The 18,724-nt window shown below is 30.1% G+C and overlaps 1 protein-coding gene across 4 annotated transcripts in view; it reads left to right on the top strand.

The window, feature by feature from the left end:
• The window catches only part of nsl1 (non-specific lethal 1), a 112,999-nt gene that overhangs the window by 75,665 nt on the left and 18,610 nt on the right, over positions 1-18,724 (top strand). For all 4 annotated transcript variants that reach the window (XM_075366269.1, XM_075366268.1, XM_075366267.1 and 1 more), the window contains exons 3-5: positions 3,916-4,215; positions 9,985-10,104; positions 12,101-12,293. In XM_075366269.1, the coding sequence (XP_075222384.1) occupies positions 3,916-4,215; positions 9,985-10,104; positions 12,101-12,293 (613 nt within the window). The remainder of the gene's footprint in view (positions 1-3,915; positions 4,216-9,984; positions 10,105-12,100; positions 12,294-18,724) is intronic.

Raw genomic sequence — 18,724 nt, 5'->3', positions numbered from 1 at the left:
ATAAAGAACTTTGTTTTCATTTAACCTTTCACTGATAAGTCATAGTGGCTCCTTGTAGACTTGTTTGCTGATTGTTCTCAGATTCTTCTCTCTGTTGACCTTCTTTATGAGTTTAAAAACATGCATACAGTAATAAAGTTAGCATTTATAAAATAGCCATTCTTGTAAAGGGGCAAAAGTTTTGAGTATGACCTTAAAATAAAATTAAGGAATAAAATAAGTATTAAGGAATCTTATGTTTAGATCAAAATTTAACCATCTAACCCTCATGCTCAGTTACTTTCATGGCCTGCTCATTGTGCATCATAATAATGGACCTTTCCATCTAGTTAAAGTTTTAATCTGAGAATTTTTCTGTGTACATCAGTGTTGCTTATTTATTGTTTTGAGGTGATTCTAACATTTAGTATGTTTCATTATAGTATCGCTTAAATTTTATTATTAACAATGTCTGTCAAGAAAATTATGACAGAATTGTGATGTTAGGTCTGTCCTTGACTTTGTCGTAATTGTTTATTAACATTTTTAATTCAAAGTAAGATTTTATTTATTTTCACTGAATAGATCTCTTCTATTTCCGTTATGAAGAATCTTATGGTTTACGTAGATTAAAAATGTATTTTTTGTAAACTAGTAGTTAGAATCAAAAACCTACAAATATGACATTAAGGAAGATGGTTTGCTCTATAAAATTTAATGATACAACACCTGGCCATACGGTGAATATATTCCTGGCTAAAAAAATTCCACTTTTGTTTATAAAATGGACAGATCTTGTTGATTTTGCATTTGCTTACTGAAGATGTTAATAAAAAATTTCCTGAAAAAGTTGTCAGCCAATACTTTCTAAAATTGTCAATGAAAACTTGTCTATTGGTCCACTAAAACTCTTGTGTTGCACTCCGTGATCTACTTGCTGTAACAGTTCAGGTTATTTTTTTTAATGTTCAGTATATTTAACCATCAAATGATATCATTCATAAATTTGATTTTGTAAATTGACTATTACAAAATGTGAATTCAGCTTTAAACTTAGATTTGCTTATTTTTAACCTCCATCATAAATGTAAGATTAAGAATGATGTGATGATATGATGTTTGAAATTAACTTTGAATAAGATATAGATAGTTTATTTCATCTTTAACAAGTTGCACATTTTCCTAATTAAAGGCAGAACACTAAGTAAGTTGGAATATATTGTCATACAGTTGAGTGTGTTGCATGTATACAAAGTGAGTCTAAAGTTTGTAAACGCCTCAACAATTCCTGTTAGAATATTGTAACTTTCAGAATAAGGTATCATTCAAGTACTTTACCTTAAACAAGAAATAAATTTTCATCCTGCTGGGGAGGTAGCCATAACTCAGATATTTTAAATGGTAACACCCTTTTTGTGATAGGTCTCTTTAAGATGAAGCGAAATTGTATAACCAAAAGTTTTGGTTAGATAGGTACTATCCAAAAAAAAAAAAATGCTGTTAGCATGTAACTTGCTAGTAGGCTGGTAAGTGTAACATTAGCACAAACTGTTTTTTATGAAATCTCAAAACAAAATTTTGTGGGGTGAAACAAAATCCATTGAAATCACTTAATTCTCTATAAACAATTCCATCAATGCTATATGACATCAGGTTAATACGACATCAGGTTGGAATGAAGCTGATGAACAGCTAGCTACAGCCTTTGTTTACAGTTTTACAGAATTGGCTATATATAAAATATTTCTGTGTGATTTAAAATATTCTACTACTTAGTAAACACATTTTATGCACGTTAATTTTTCTGTTCACTAACAATTTTATGAGATATTTTTTCATAGATGCATGCTGAACTGTTTTCATGCATTACAATAATTTATCACTCCCTGTAAACAAAGGTCAACACTTAACGCCATACAATAAAATTCTATTTGGTGACAAAAAAGGAATATGTGTTTCATGCATAAAATTGTTCCCATTTATCACATTAACCTTGATTGCTTTTTTTTTTATTCATTCTAAGTCTGTTAAAATTTTTCCTTTTATTTTGTTCATCTTGTTCAATTTAGAATATATCATCTTTCTTTATTTCTGTAACAAAATATAGCAAACAATTTGTAAGTGTTTCTGTTTGTAAAACTAAACTTGTGTGTTATTTCACGTTAATGAAGAGGAAGGTTTTAAAAATATCAAATTTACAGTGGTAGCAAAACAGATTAAACCTGATTTTAGAGAAAAATGTTTAGCTGGCCACAAAAGTTTGCAAATAGTATTTCTAAATACAAGGTTAGACATTAATGATAATTTCACATTTCTGTTGGTCCAGATCAGTATGGTTTTATCAAAGTCTAGATTAATATCAGTTCTGTACTGCATATCTATTATAGATATTTAGTACCATATAGATTATGTTAACTATACATTTCACAGTTGGTGAAGCCCCACTAAAATTTGTACGAGAAGTGGAAGATTGAAATGACTAAAAATTGAAGTATGGTTGAATTTGATCCCTATTAATTTTTTTCTGATTGCATGCTCTCTAGAACAGAATGTAACAAGTAATGTTTCATTTTTTACAGTTTTGTAAACTTGTTTTTAATAATCCTTCTGATGTGTGTGTACAATCAATAAATATTATGTAAATTTTTGTTAGTGTTTATTTTTCAGTAATATACCTTAAAACTAATAGTTATTAATCTAAGACAGTCATGCTTTATAATTAGTTTATTTCGGTTATACTGAAAAAAATAAATGATTTTTATTTTGTTATATGCTGACCAGTGTGGTAATATTCATTTGATGATGGTTTTGCATTATATTCTTTGCAGTTTATATTACAACATTTGTTTTATTAATAATGTCAAACAAATAGGATCTCTTAATTGAAAATACTAAGGAGATAGATACTTTAGATTTGATTGAAATACAATTTTTTATTTATTTACAGAAACAATTGAATAGTAGCCTGTAAAATTTTAACTCCTATTATGGCTATAATTTAATCTTAATAGACTTTAATTACGCCCATATAATAAAATGGCTAAGTAAGTTAATATAAAATGGGTTTCTTTGAATTTTCTGTCACTAGTAATAAACATTTTTTCTGAGTGCAGCTTTTATATTAATCTATTTTTGAAGAATGCACATATGTGAAAGTAAAATCATTTGTTTTCTTTTAAGGAGTTTTTTCTTATAAAAAAATTATTACCTTTATTAAATCTTGGATGTACATTTTTGTACTAAAAAAATAACAGCAAAAAAATTCAAGTAAAGCCATGGTAATCTGGTTAAGTGCTTCTTGCTTATTGTAATTGAAATGAACAGTAGTAGCCAATATTCTAACCTGCTGGTCTAATGTTAGACCTATTTTGATTCGATTGCTTCGGGGAGGTAGAGAAATAAGATACGATTTTACATTACATGACGATTACACGCCCATATATCACTCAATTCATTTATCGGATACTAATGGAAGTTTGTAAAAGAACTTCGACTTGCTTTTTGTTCAGATTTTGCTTGTGCTTAAATTCAAAAAAGGTTAGAGTTGAATAAAAGGATTTCTAAAGCAATGATGAAGTGAAAATTCAGGTAGAAGATTGGCTTTAATAGCAAAACAAATTAATTATTTACCTCTAAAATAAGAAGTTTGGCAAAAGAGTAAGTAATGTGTGTATGATTAAAGGATCATTAAATTGAAATATCAAATAAACATGTGTGAGTTATGTATGATATCAATATTGTTCTGTCTCTAATGGCATTTTCGTATGTACACTCGCTACTGTTATCTGTTGTCTTGATTTTTTCCACCAAAAAAATGTGAATATAACAATAAAAGAAACAACTTTTATTATATTATATATTGTTTTTTTTTTTTATGACTTATGATTTATTTATATATAAACCTACTGTATTAATTAATTTTTTATTGATTGCCAGATGTATCTCAGAGTATTCATTTTGAGGCATTGATGAGAAACCCAGAGTGGCAACAAAAAGCAATGCGAAGCAGCATAAAGTTGTTAAGGGTGATGGAATCATCATTATCTGATAGGTCTTCATCATCAGATGTTTTATCAGATGGCAGTAGGAGACTACCATCATCCAATAGAAGACTGATAATGACTGGTGTAGCAGGTTCTGGTGACAACTTAGCTAGCATGTCCCAAGCTACTAGTATACATAAGAAATACAATACAACTGGTATTCGAAAAAGCACTGCTAATTCTCTTTCTGATAGTGAGTATGAGATTTAATATTTTTTTATAAGACAAGTTTGTGTATGTATGTTGACTTAATGTTTCTTATTTGATTGTTTACATTATGCTGTTTTATAAAGGAGATCCAAACTGCCATTACTCTTGATTGTATTAGCAATAAAGCAGTATGGCCAAAATTAACACTCATTAAATTTTTAAAAGTGTTAGACTTCGATTTTAATTTAATTTTTAATTTTTGGCATCTGCAGGTCCAATTACAGTTACTACCTACCAGCTCTTTTTTTTGTAAGATGAATTTTTGTGACTTGTAAAAGGGTCAATCCATTTGAAGTGATCCAAGGGTGGTTGCTTGACCAGTTCAAAAAAATTGAAACTTGCCCAGTAGTTTCCAACATGTCTCAGGACCTTAAAACTATTTTTTTTTTTTGTTTTTAATTTTTTGTTTAATAAGTTTATCTCTGGCAGTAGTTTTTGTTACGGTACGCATACTTATTTTTGTGACTTGTAAGGGTTTATGGAGAAAATCATAACTAAAAAACTATTGGTCCTGGAAGGATAAACAAAAAGCAATTTAATAATATTTTCTCAAAGTAAAAGATCGGTCCAGTGGTTTATTTACTTTCTTCTTTCTATGAGACAATTACCAATAAAGTTGAACATGAAAAACAGTGAAATTTCACATTTGGTATTTTTTTTCAAGATGCAGGGATGGCATACACAGTTAGAATTATTTTTTATCTGTAGGTATACGAACGAGGTGTGTGAGAAAAGTAATGAGACTGACTTTTTACTTACTATAGTTTTTATTTTTTTCAAACAACAATATTATTCCATTCAAAGTAGTTACTTGGGGTGCTATACACCAGCAGAGTCATGTTCCCGCTCGTGGTAGCAGCGCTCGAAAGGCTTCAACTGGTAGGGCTTTTAACTGGTCGGTCACAGTCTTTTGAATATTCTCCAGAGTTTCAAAATGACATCCTTTTAAAACATGTTTCAATTTTGGAAAAAGGAAAATGTCACAAGGAGTCAAATCAGGTGAATGGGGGGGGGGGGGGGTTGAGGAACTGTAAGAATGCATTTTGAGGTCAAAAATTCGCTGATGGAAATGGCTGTGTGACACGGGGCATTGTCATGATGAAGCATCTGCGATGCCTGGTGTCACATGAATCACTCTTTTCCTGAGCCTTTCAAGGACAGCTTTGTAAAACACTTTGTTGACAGTTTGTCCTGGAGGAACAAATTCTTTATGCACAATACCCCTTACGTCAAAAAAGCAAATCAGCATGGTTTTTTATCTTTAATTTGCTCATTCTACATTTTTTCGGTTAAGGAGATGATGTTGTGTGTCACTCTGCTTTGCCGCTTTGTTTCATGATTGTACCAAATATCCAGGATTCATCACCTGTGATCACACGATTGAAGAATTCTTGGTCATTGTCAATCCTCTCAAGAAGATCCAAGCACATATTTCTTCAATTGTCCTTCTGTTCTGTTGCGAGGTTTCTCCGCACCAATTTCACACAAACCTTTCACATGTCCAAATCATTTGTCAAAATTTGATGTATGGTTAAAGTGTTTAAATTTAACTGTTCACTCATCATCCTTATTGTTAAACAACGGTCTGATCTCACAAGAACCCTCACATGCTCGTTTTCGTCAGATTTTGAAGTTGAAGGTCTCCCTGAGTGAGGTTGATCTCGGCCTTCCAGAAATGATTTGTGCCTGTGGAAAACTTGTGCTCTTGATAAGCAACGTTCCCCATAGGTCTGTTTCAACTTTTCAAAGGTCACACTTGCAGATTCCCCAAGTTTAACACAAAACTTGATTGCACAATGTTGCTCTAAATTCCGATGCTCCATTTTCATAACAACAAAAACAACTTCACTGATGGCGCTGTCAAAAATAATGTGTTGGATGAATGGAGTTGAAACTCGTTCTGAGCATGTGGAAGGGATGAACAAACCCGGTCTAGCACAGACCGGTAGATACAGTGTTGCCAGATCGCTCGCAATGTTACCAATCTCATTACTTTTCTCACACACCTCGTATGTTAGTAGTTTTACCATAAATAATATTAATAATGATATACTTACCCATAATTTTTTATGAATTTTTAAAACTAATTCAAAGGTTTTTTAAAAAATGCAAATCACATCTTTACAGTGTCTCAAATTTCATGCTGTGTTTGGAAGTGTTTATTAAATAAATAAGTTTTACTTAATTATATTATATTTGTAAATTTTAAAATCAGTTAAATTTTTACATGATTTTCAAGTAATTTCACATGGAAGAACAATATTCCATAGGAATTTATGTCAATGAAGAATGTCATAAAACTGTGTAAAGTACAGTGCCAAAACAACTAATTAAAATTTGTGAATTTAGTGATGAAAACAAACAACTTATTCTTCTTAAATGTTAATTCAGATGTAACTAGTGTTTGTAAATATCATGAAAAAATGTTTTTGTCAAAATTTTTGTCACCTGTATGGACAGTTTAGTCTTTGAGAACTCATAAAGAAACAGTTAAAAAACTTAAAAGACATGGGAAAATCTCCTGTGATGGTGTGGGAGGAACAACAAAACAAGAGGTTGCAATGGCCATTAAACAGTCAGACACTAAATGTTGATGAAATGTATTCATTTTGTAATCACAAGCTGAAGAACATGAAGAATTTTTTGATTAAATCAAATGAGATAGCTAAGATTTCAAAAACAAAAAAATTGTTTTTACTGTTGTGAAAGAGTTGTTGGTACTAGAACCTACCACAAGTATATTCCTGTGTCAGAAGGCATTGTAAGATGTTACTTTACTTCAGACTTCAAGGACTATGAAGACCATCTTGTGTCAAGTATTGTACCACTTCATTTAAGGAAAGAGACTATTTTATTGCTTGTGTGTATGACAATCAGTGGTGGATAGTAGAAGTGGTAGATATTAGCTTTGAAAATGACGATGTGCAGGGTAATTTTTTCCACCCAGCTGGACCACGCACATCATTTCAAAAGTCTCAATAAGACCAAGTGTGGTACACCAATCTGCAAAGTTCTCCGAAAGTTGACAACACTTGAACTAACTACAGTGATAGGTCATTCTCATACAATTTCAAGAGTATTATCAGAAGAGATATCACAGCTGTTGGTTAACCACATTAAATAACAAACTTTCATTGCTGGAAAAACTAGGCTATTTCATTGAAGAATAATTAAAATTTTGCTAAAATTTATTTTTTCTTCAATTGTATTAGTAAAATAAACCAATATAAAAATAAAAATGAATTCTTTAAAAAAGATGTATGCTACTCATTGAAATCTCAGTTTGGGTAAGTTATACCAGCATTTTTGAATCAAAATTGTATTAGGTTTACTGGTATTGGTTAAGTTATCATTAGATTACAACCTATTATAAATAATTTAAAAAAAAACTATTTTAAAAATATTGAAAACTGCAACTTTAATAACACAGGGGCTAAGTATAAAAAAATGTGAAGTGCAAAGAAGACAAGAAACCCCTTGGAGTACAGGTTATTCATGATTTTTGAAAGTTTGTAAACTTTTTTATTAGTAAAATACACAAAAACGTTTTTTTATTATAAACATTTACAAAAACACTGCAAGTTGTGGAAATTTGAGGTTTTTGTCACCAGCCCCATCAGAATTATTTGAAGCCAAAATTTGAATTTTTTCGAAATATTTTGAAAGTTTTAAAAATTTAGGGTTAAGTATATCATTATTAATATTAATTATGGTAAAATATATACCTACAGATAAAAAATTAGTTCATAATATGCAAGCCCTGTCTGCCTCTTAAAAAAATTACCAAAACTGAAATTTCACTTTTTTTCATATTCTACTTTATTTGTAATTTTCTCATACAAAGAAGAAAGTTAAATAAACCACTGGACCAGTGTTTTACCTTGGGAAAAGATGATTAAATTGCTTTTTGTTTATCCTTCAAGGACCAATAGTTTTTTAGGTATAATTTTTTTCGTAAACCCTTACAAATCACAAAAATAAGTGTGCGCACTGTAACAAAAATTGTCGCCACAGGTGAACTGCTTAAAAAATATATATATAGTTTTAAGGTTCCTGAGACATGCAGGAAACAAGTGGGTAAGTTTCAATTTTTTTTTAATTGGTCAAGCAAGCAGCTTATGTTTTTTGAACACAAAATCTTTTAGATAAGGCAGAGATGATATTACAACCTCACAGAGGTTGTGCGAGTGTTAACATTAAAAACAAATTTTAACATTCTTATTTAATTTTTTAGGGCCCTTGGCTGTCCTCACTATCTTTAATTACTTTTTCTTTATATGTATTTGTATATTTTTATATTATATATACATATATTTTAACTTATTTGTTATAAAGAAATATTTTTCCACTTTTTTATGGCTCTTGTACATCCATCATTTCAGTCACATTCGGTTTTTACATTAATTGAAAACCTGTTATCATTTGCAATATCAGTTTGTATGAAATAACATAATGAAAAAAAACATGATATAACCAGTTATTGCTATTTTGTCTTCAAATTTTATTTAGTCGACTTGCCAATATTCTAAACAAATGTATTGTAATCTTTCAGTTGTACTGTGTACGTCATAGTAGTTTGTAACAGTTATTAGCATGTGAATTTGGAATTTGTCAACTACCAAAGATGGCTTCTTTTTTTTTACAAGAAAAGGGTATTCTGAACCAAAGGAAAACAGAAATAGTCTTAATATAATGTTGCATAATAGATGCAACATTATATTGTTGTTATATGGTTGTTTGCTTTATTCATGGATACACAAATTGTCTTGCATGGAATTGTACAAATTAGAATTAGAAATATCTAAAGTTATGATCATAAATTGAAATCGTATTGTGTAGAAAATGTGAATAGCGTACATTAAAGATAAGCAAGTCAGGAAATAGGCTGAATCTTGAAATTTGATTAGAGGCTGTTTTCTAAGAGGAAATGTCTTAGTGTTTTCTGTAATGAGTCTTTGGCTGATGTGATTTCAACAAATGTTTTCTGGTTGAGTACTGGACAAGTTTTTCGCTATTCAACTACAGGCAATTAAAAAGCACATGTCAGAGACTACTCCGAATTCTTGGTGAGCCTACCAAATCAGTGATATCAAAAGAGAAGATTTCTGTCATTTGGAAGTGAATCATGCCTATAATTTTCCTGACCTGATTACAAGTGTGCATATACACAAATAAAGAAGTTGTTGGTATCAGGAAAACCTAGAAACATGATGTGGTATATGACTCACACTACAGACAGTTATTTTAGTTTTCATGTGGCAGCAAGTCTTAATTGAATCTAGTCAGCAAGTCTCCTTGAATCTATCATGGGTGAAAAAAAGAAGTGCTGGTCATGCACAATACATATTTAATTTGGAGATCTGAGTACAGTATATACATGATTTTATGGACACATCCTTTTTAGCAAAATTGCATAAAAGCCATCTATTTGTATTTAACATTAATTATTGTTTTGGCAATATTGAACTGTATGGCAGTTTATTATGTCATATTGAAAAGTTATGTAGTTTATTTTGATAGTAGTTGATGTTCATATGATCACAAAATTAATTTTTGTGATTAAGGAAGTTTAGTAAATGATATAATGTGATAAAATATACTAATTTCAGAAAAAATTTCATTCTTAAAAAAGCAAACTAATATTTAAACAGTGTTTTTTTTTTAAATTGTGGTTGTAACATATGAATGTTCATATTATAGTAATAAATTATAACAGTCTGTTAAAATTCATCAATTTTACAATTTTTTTTAGAGATAAAGAGGCTAGCGAGGGGTAGAAGAGTTAAAGGGATTAAAGATTCGAATAATCATTCCCTGGACAGGTTAAATGCTAGAAAGAGAATTGTTCGGCATTCAACACATCTTTCCACTGGTATGTATTACTCATTTCTTTGTATTTCTGTGTTACTCTAGTAAGTAGTATTGTCTGCAATTTATAAGCAAAAACACACATTTAATACTAATTTAAGAAAGACATTTTGAGTATTTATGCATTAACAGGGAACTGTTAGTTATTTTTAGAAATGGTACTAGCTAGTTTTTAATTTAATTTTTTTTAGCCAATTTAGCTTTTACAGTATCATGTCAGTTTCTGAATTAACATTACGTCAGTTCTAATTTATATATAATAGCATATTATCTGTAACTTGCTGTAAGTACATTTATATTAAATGGTTAGAAATGGGAGCTCACAATAACCATCTGCACCACTGTCAGTTGGATCAAAAACATTGGAATAAATGTGCACCAGTATTCGAGCAATGATCCCAAATAAATTAAAAATATTGTGACTTGTATAAGGAAAGTAGATAAAACTATGTTATAAATTGGAAAAATAATGATTGTCTTCCACAGTGATAAATACTTTCTAAAAATTGCAGACAGGACTATGAACTTAAAGAATTAAAATTAGAAGATTTTTCCATAAATAATTTATATAAATAATCATCAATCCAAAGGCTGGTTTAACCACGAGTCCTTCCACCATCATCGGTTAAAGCATTGGTAGTATTAGGCCAAAATGATCAAGTACTGGTTAGATCCTTTCCCATTAGAAATGTACACTATTTACAAATAATTGATGTGTTAGGGAGGAAAAGATAAAACCACAATCTTCTAGCCAAGAAATTATTAGTTCAACAATTTCTGGCTTGGAGAACAAAAAACCAATTGTGTCATAAATTTTTATAATTCTATTCTAAATCTGTTTCATTTATATGAATGTATTCTACAGAGGGACAGGTTATATATACTAAATTGTTAATAACAGCAGTAAATTATCTATAACTTAAAACAGTAAATAAGTACCTGTAACTTACAGTCTTTAGCAATCAGCTTTATGAAAGTTACAACATTAGAACATATAAGTAATCGCTATGTTAATGAGAACTTAATATGACAGTAAAAAACGTTATTGAGCGGGCAATGCTTTATCTTAATTTGTTGTGTATATTTGGTGATGAAATGTATTCTACTAGGATTTTTATTACTGATGAAGAATAATTATTTACACTGTAAAAAAAAAAAGTATAGGTTTGTATTGGTTAAAAAAAAAACTTTTCCTCATTAGAATTAGTTTTAAAAAAGTGATAGTTTTATTAATGTTAAAATAGTGAAATATTTAACTAGACATAGTATATAACTTACCTCAAATTTTTATACACTTGTCTTCCTAATTATTCTTGTGCTATGATATAAGAGAATGATGGTAACTTAATAATTTTATCAAATAAGTATTGTGTGTAATATTTAATTTCTTTTTCTTCACTATAAGGGATTGCTGTATAAAATAAAGTAAGACAAAGTATCTCAAAATAAAATCCAGCCTCATTTTAACAATGACAGGATTCCTCTTCTCCTCTTTATAACACTATTTTTATGGTTCATAAAACATCATGCAGAGGAATTTTATTACAACCGAATCAACATCAGTAAAAAAATGTAATGTTATTCAAACCTTGTAAAAATTTCATTTACTTGGTTTTATTGAATTTCATATTCTTTCGCTTGATTTTTATTAAATTTAAAAAAGTGATACAGTTACTGCTTTGAAATTTTAGGAAACTTGACTCAAATTAACTTAACTGTTGTTCTCACAATCAGTATTTATTTTGTAAAGACATGGATGAGACCTTACAGGCCTTTTTATTGTGGAAAAGTGGTTTATTAATCATTTCTGTAGCTACTGGTGTGTTCACCTTTGCCAGTCGTGATGAAACTTAAATTTCATTGTTAAATTAGTAAATCATAATTATAACTAATCGAAATGAATTATTTAAAATAGTCTTTCATTCAGCATTGTAAATATGTCTTAATTTGTTGTAATATGCTTGGAAGATTTCATTTTCAAACTGTCTTATGTGTTGCAGATGGTAGTATCGGAAGTATTAGCATGGATGATACGACTGGTAGTTGTGTATCAGGTCATTTGTTGGGTGGACATCATATTGATGGAGGGTATAGTTCATATGACCATCACCATGATCATGATACTAATAGCAGTCGACCCTCACCTGTACCATCCCCTACGCCTTTATCATCTGGCAGCAAAGAGCACACAAGGTAATGCATGTTTGTCACTTGCTAAATTGAATCCTACCATAATTGTTGATCAGAACATATAAAGAAGGACAATTTTGACGATACATATGTGCATCTTACCATAATCATCAGTTTTTGATGATTCATATAAGTAAGAGGTGTGTTTTTAAAGTCCTGTAATACTGAAAAATATGAACAAAAGTTTGTTTACTTGCACATAAAAAACTGCATACATTTACTACTTTTCTTCATATCTGCCTTCAACTTAACATGTTTTTCATTGTGTTTTAACTATGCTCTTCATTCGATCTCCAAGAAATTCAGCTATCAATCACTTAAACCAAACAGTAACATCATTTTTCAGTTCATTGTCATTGTTAAACCTTTGTAATGTAAACCATTAGGCGAAGAAAAAGAAAGTAATTGTTGGAAGCTAAGTTAGGGCTATAGGGTAGATGATTGAAGATTTTGCAAAAAAAAATATTTGGTTGCCTCTCTGATTTAGTTATGTGTGATCCCAGGCATTGTTATACAAAACAGAAGCAAAAACCTGCGGGTTAGCATCCCATGTTTGTTTTGAATAGCTCTTCTAAGATTTTTTAATGTTTCACAGTATGTAAATGCACTCATAGTAGTTCTGTGGTCACTAAATTCAACAAGTAAGATGCTATTTTTATCTCCAAAAAAAACAGTAGCCATGAGCCTCTCTTTACCACCGAACATTCTTGTTTAAACTTCTTCAATCTAGAAAATGATAAATGTTGTCAGCGTATATTGACTGCTGCTTTGTCTGGACATTACAGTAAGAAGTCCAAGGCAACAGTATGATGAAATAATTTATCATCTTTTTGTAATGCTACAAAAATCTATGTTCTGCAGCAAGACTGTTTTCTGTGTCTGTAAACATCTTTAGCAACCACTGGAACAGTTTTTTATAGCCCAATTTTTGAGTTAAAATTTCATAAATCAAATCATCTATTATCACCAATGGCTGGCTGCTATGTTCATAATGAATGTTTGTTCGCCCTTCTTGAAATGAACACTAACATCATCTTAGCATCACTCTTATAATTGGCCCGCAAACCTCACAAATTTACCTGTGAATTTCAGCACAGAATATTTTTTTTGCTATCAAAAATCAGATTACTTCACATTTGGCGGATCATGAATTGTAGCTTTCATTGTAAGTGGATGAATATAAACTACAACAAAATGACTAACCTATTGCTGCTGACAGCTAACTATTGATTATAATAACTGAGCTGTGCAAGTGCTATCTGTTTACATATATAGGCAGCAAATTTGAAACAGATATTTTAAAAACATGCCTCATATATACTGAATGCAACTGAAAATTATTCACTTAATAATAATTACAGATTATTCTAGTAATTTACTACCAGTCAGTTTTCATACTGACTTTTAGTAATAATATCCTGTATCTTTTTTATAACTTAAAAAATCCAAAATTTACAACTTTTATTTTTACTATTTAATTGAAATATAGCAGGATACTATATCTTAATATATATGTATTAAGGTATAGTTGCATTGCACAAGTAATTTGATTGTAATTCTTAAATTGGCAACAGTAAATCGCGGTAACCTAAGTTTATTTTTCTCGTATGATGTGGAGTTCAAGCTTCACAATCTTCAATTAGTCCTGTAATGCTCCTCTTCAAGCATCTGTCATGAAATGTCTTTGCTTATCAATCGTGTAATCTTCATCTCATACATGGTCTGAGAGCTATTTGTATTAGTACTAGAGTCTTTGTGCCTTATAACTGACAGTTTTATTCATTTTTTTTTAATTCCTTTGTTTATGTATCAGTATTTTATTTAATTTAAAAGTTGCTGGATAAATATATCAGTTATGTAAAAAAAGACCTAAAATTTAGCAGATTAATTAAGTGTATTGTATATAATAAAATTGTTCGTAGTTGTCATCCTTCCATTCAGATCAATTTCATTCTCATAGGAGACTTAACTACCATCTTTCTGAGTTCTGCGTCGGTCTCTTACAGAATAACAGACTTAAACAACTAGGCCCACCGGGTTAGTCTAGTGGTGAACACATTACATCTTCCCAAATCAACTGATATGGAAGTGGAGAGTTCCAGCATTCAAGTACTAGTAAAGTCAGTTATTTTTACATGGATTTGAATACTAGATTGTTGATACTGGTGTTCTCTGATGGTTGTGTTTCAATTAACCACACATCTCAGGAATGGTCGAACTGAAACTGTATAAGACTACACTTTATTTACATTCATACATATCATCCTCATTCGTCCTCTGAAGTATTATCTGAATGGTAATTACCCTGAGGCTAAACAGGAAAAAGAAAGACTTACAATTAAATAAAATTTGAATTAAACTGTGATAGATTTGAAGCTAATTAAAGATTAATTAGCTTTAAATAAAATTTAAAGTTAATTAATTATTATTAATAAACATTATTTTATTTTTCTCCTTAATTACATAATTGGTTATATTTTGATTGAATAGCAATATATTCAATCAAATGTGATCAGCAACAATTGTATCCAGTAATCCATTCTGTTCGAAAGGTAATTAAAACTTTAATTTTTTTTGTTATCAGTACACCAGTGTTTAATGTTCATTTCTGAAAATGAAGCTGTCTTCACAATCAAATTCAGATCTTATTGGCGTACAGAAGTTATGTGTAGAAATAACATTTATATTTTCAAGTTATTTATGATGAATAAAAGTATTTCTTACAAAAATTAAATTTTATTTGTTGATACTATAGTATACACGTTGATAGCTTATCTGTAGAGATAGAAGTAAACAGCCATGTTATTTCAAATGGCAGGTTTGTCTAGACTGTGGCTGCAAGGGATATTAATACTTAATATACTTTAAAATATTACTTAAATAGATATTTACTCAGTAAAATTACCAAAATCTTATCCTTTATCTTAATTTACATCCTCTAGCCAAAGGAATATTTTGATACCTTAACTTTAAAACTTTTGAATTTAATTTTTAATCACAATTGAAATAAACTTGTTTCAACGATTCAACTGCAGTGTTCATGTTATAACAAGTGCTTGAAGTCATTTCCAGTCAGGAAAATTCATGTTGCAACATGCTCATTTATGTTTGTTGTATCATTTAGCTATGCAGTTACAGACTGGCCAGTCTGATGTAGGTCAGTGACCTTTTCACATATTTGTCTCAAATTCCATACTGTGTCTGGAAGCGTTTATTAAGTTTTACTTAATTATATTTGTAAATTTTAAAATCAGTTGAATTTTTACATTATTTTCAAGTTATGTCATGTAGAACAATGTTCCATAGGTAGTGAATGTGAATGAAATGTCCATAAAATAGTGTATGGTACAATGCCAAAAGAACTCATTAAAATTTGTGAATTTAGTGATGAAAACAAACAACTTCTTTTTTGAATGTTAATTCAGATGTGGTAATTTACTAGTGTTTGTAAATATGAGAAAATGTTTTTGAGAAAAATTTTTTCACCTATATGGAAAGGTCTATTGTGACTTTGAGAACTCATAAAAAAACAGTTAAGAAAAACTTAAGACAAAACATTAGAGCAAGCTCTCAAAGAACACAGTTTTCCAAATAACTAAAAGAAAAATATGTTCTTGCTTCTAAGGAAGATAAGGTTAAAATTATCAGTTAACTTCTCCAATCTTGGACTAGATCTAAAATAATATTAGAATTTTCAATATGTCTTAGCATTTTGTTAGACTTACTAGAGAATTAGTTAATGAGCAAGACATTCTACCGGATTAGGTAAAATACATAAAACAGGAATTAGTAAGTACACAATTAAAAAAGCTATGTTATTTTATGAAGATGACAATAGCAGGCTGTTTCCTGGTAAAAAGGATTGCATTAGCACACGTGTTTGGTGTCAAAGTGCATAAACAAAAGTGCCTTGTTCTGATAAACTTAAATGAATTGTGTGCCATCTTTAAAAGTGAAAACCCTTAGAAAAAAACTGGAAGATCAAAGGTCTGCAAACTCCGTCCAAAATGGACGGTGCATCCGTCCATTCCTCAAATCTTGGCTGGTGCATCCAGGACTCATACAGTTTGTGTGCCCCACCATCAGAACATCAAACTCATGATTGATGGACCCAAACTTAATGTTGGTTATAAAGGCTTAGTAGACATCTTTGTTTGTGACAAGGATAATTACAGCTGTATGATGAAAGTGTGCACCAAATTTCCAGGTAAGCAGGCAGTGTTTGGCATGCTCAACTTTTCCAAAGAGTATGATATGTTGCCAGATACAATAATGTACAAACAGTAGGTAACAGCTGATAGGACAGAGATGATTACTGTTCTTCAAACCAAAGATGAGTTTTTCAAATCATTCATGGAAAAATTGGAAAAGCTGAAAACTCGCCATTTTGTGTCAAAATCTCAAGTTTTTCAAGAAGAAAAAATCAGAATTAAGTGAAGAAGAATGTTTGCTGTTGGCAGACTTTGCAGAAAACTTTTCATTTCTTGTTCAAGATGAGATACAAAGCTTCCATCGGGTACAAAGATACAAAGGCAAGCCTGCAAAGGCCATTAAACAGTTAGATATAATTGTTGATGAAATGTATTCATTTTGTAATCACAAGCTGAAAAACATCAAGTATTTTTTGATTAAATCAGATGAGTTAGCCAAGATTTCAGAAACTCTAAAATTTGTTTTGACTGCTGTGAAAGAGTTGTTGGTACTAGAAGCTACAAGTATGTTCTTGTGTCAGAAGGCATTGTAAGATGTTACTGTACTACAGATTCAAAGGACTGTGAAGACCATCCTGTGTCAAGTATTGTACCACTTTCATATTAAAAAAAAGACTATTGCTTGTGTGTATGAAGATCAGTGGTGAATAGTAGAAGTGGTAGATATTAGTTTTGAAAATGACGATGTGCAGGGTAATTTTTTCTACCCAGCTGGACCACGCACATCATTTCAAAAGACTCAAGACAAAGTGTGGGTATCAATCTGCAAAGTTCTCCGAAAGTTGACAATACTTGAACTAACTACAGTGATAGGTCGTTCTCACACAATTTCAAGAGAATTATCGGAAGAGATATCACAGCTGTTGGTTAACCATGTTAAATAATAAACTTTCATAGCAAAAGCTAGACTATTTCATTGAAGAATAATTAAAATTTTGCTACAATTTATTTTTTCTTCGATTGTGTTTACAAAAATAAACCCAAAATAAAAATGAATTCTTGAAAAAAGATGTAGGCTTCCCATTGAAATCTCAGTTTGGGTAAGTTTTACAAACATTTTTGAATCAAAATTGTATTAGGTTTATTGGTATTGGTTAAGTTATAATTAAATTACAACTTATTATAAATAATTTAAAAAAAAAACTATTTTAAAAATATTGAAAACATCAACTTCAACAACATAGGGACTAAATATAAAAAATGTAAAGAGCAAAGAAGACAAGAAACCACCTCCTTGAAGCACTTAAATAGTGAGTCAAAATGGTATCACTTTTTACAGGTTTTTTATAATTTTTGAGAGGTTATACATTTTTTTATTAGTACAATACACAAGAAACTTTTTTATATGTCATAAACATCTACAAAAACACTGCAAGTTGTGCAAATTTGAGATTTTTATACCAGCCCCCATCAGAGTTATTTGAACCCAAAATTTGCATTAAAAACTTTTGATTAGTTTTTCAAAAATTCATTAAATTTAGGAGTAAGTATATTATTAATATTATTTATGGTAAAACTACTAACATATACCTACAGATAAAAAATAATTCAAACTTGTATGCCGCCCTCCCTGCCTCTTGAAAAAAATTATCAAAAGTGAAATTTCACCATTTTTCATGTTCTACTTTATTGGTAATTTTCCAATAGAAAGAAGAGAGATAAGTAAATAAACCACTGGACCAATTTTTTACCTTGAGAAAATATGATTAATTGCCTTTTTTCATGCTTTCAGAACAATAGTTTCTTAGTTATGATTTTTTCTGTAAACCCTTACAAATCACAAAAATAGGTGTGTGCACTGTAACAAAAATTGCCGCCACAAGTGAACTGCTCAAAAAAAATTTTTTTAGATAATTTTTTAAGATAGTTTTAAGGAAACGAGTGGGTAATTTTCAGTGTTTTTTTTTTCATTGGTCAAGCAACCAGCTTATATTTTTTTGGGACACTTCAAATGGATTGATCGTAATATGTGTTTGGAATCCACTTTTCGCATCATATCCCAGTTGTAATTGGTTTTTGGTTTATTACGTGGAATAAATAATTTCTTCTACCAAAGAAAATGTGCCATTTGAGTTTAACTCATCTGTTGTAGTGATGCTTATTAATTTCTACTACATTATACCTTTCTATTTCCCATTTAAGCAGCTGTTGTAAGTTACCAGCCATAAACGAACAAGAATATCCAAACATATTATCCTACTTTCACAGTAAGACAGCAACTAT

Source organism: Lycorma delicatula, chromosome 5, assembly GCF_047948215.1.
Source record: "Lycorma delicatula isolate Av1 chromosome 5, ASM4794821v1, whole genome shotgun sequence".
Lineage (NCBI taxonomy): Eukaryota > Metazoa > Arthropoda > Insecta > Hemiptera > Fulgoridae > Lycorma > Lycorma delicatula.
This window is presented reverse-complemented; position numbering and strand designations above follow the sequence as displayed.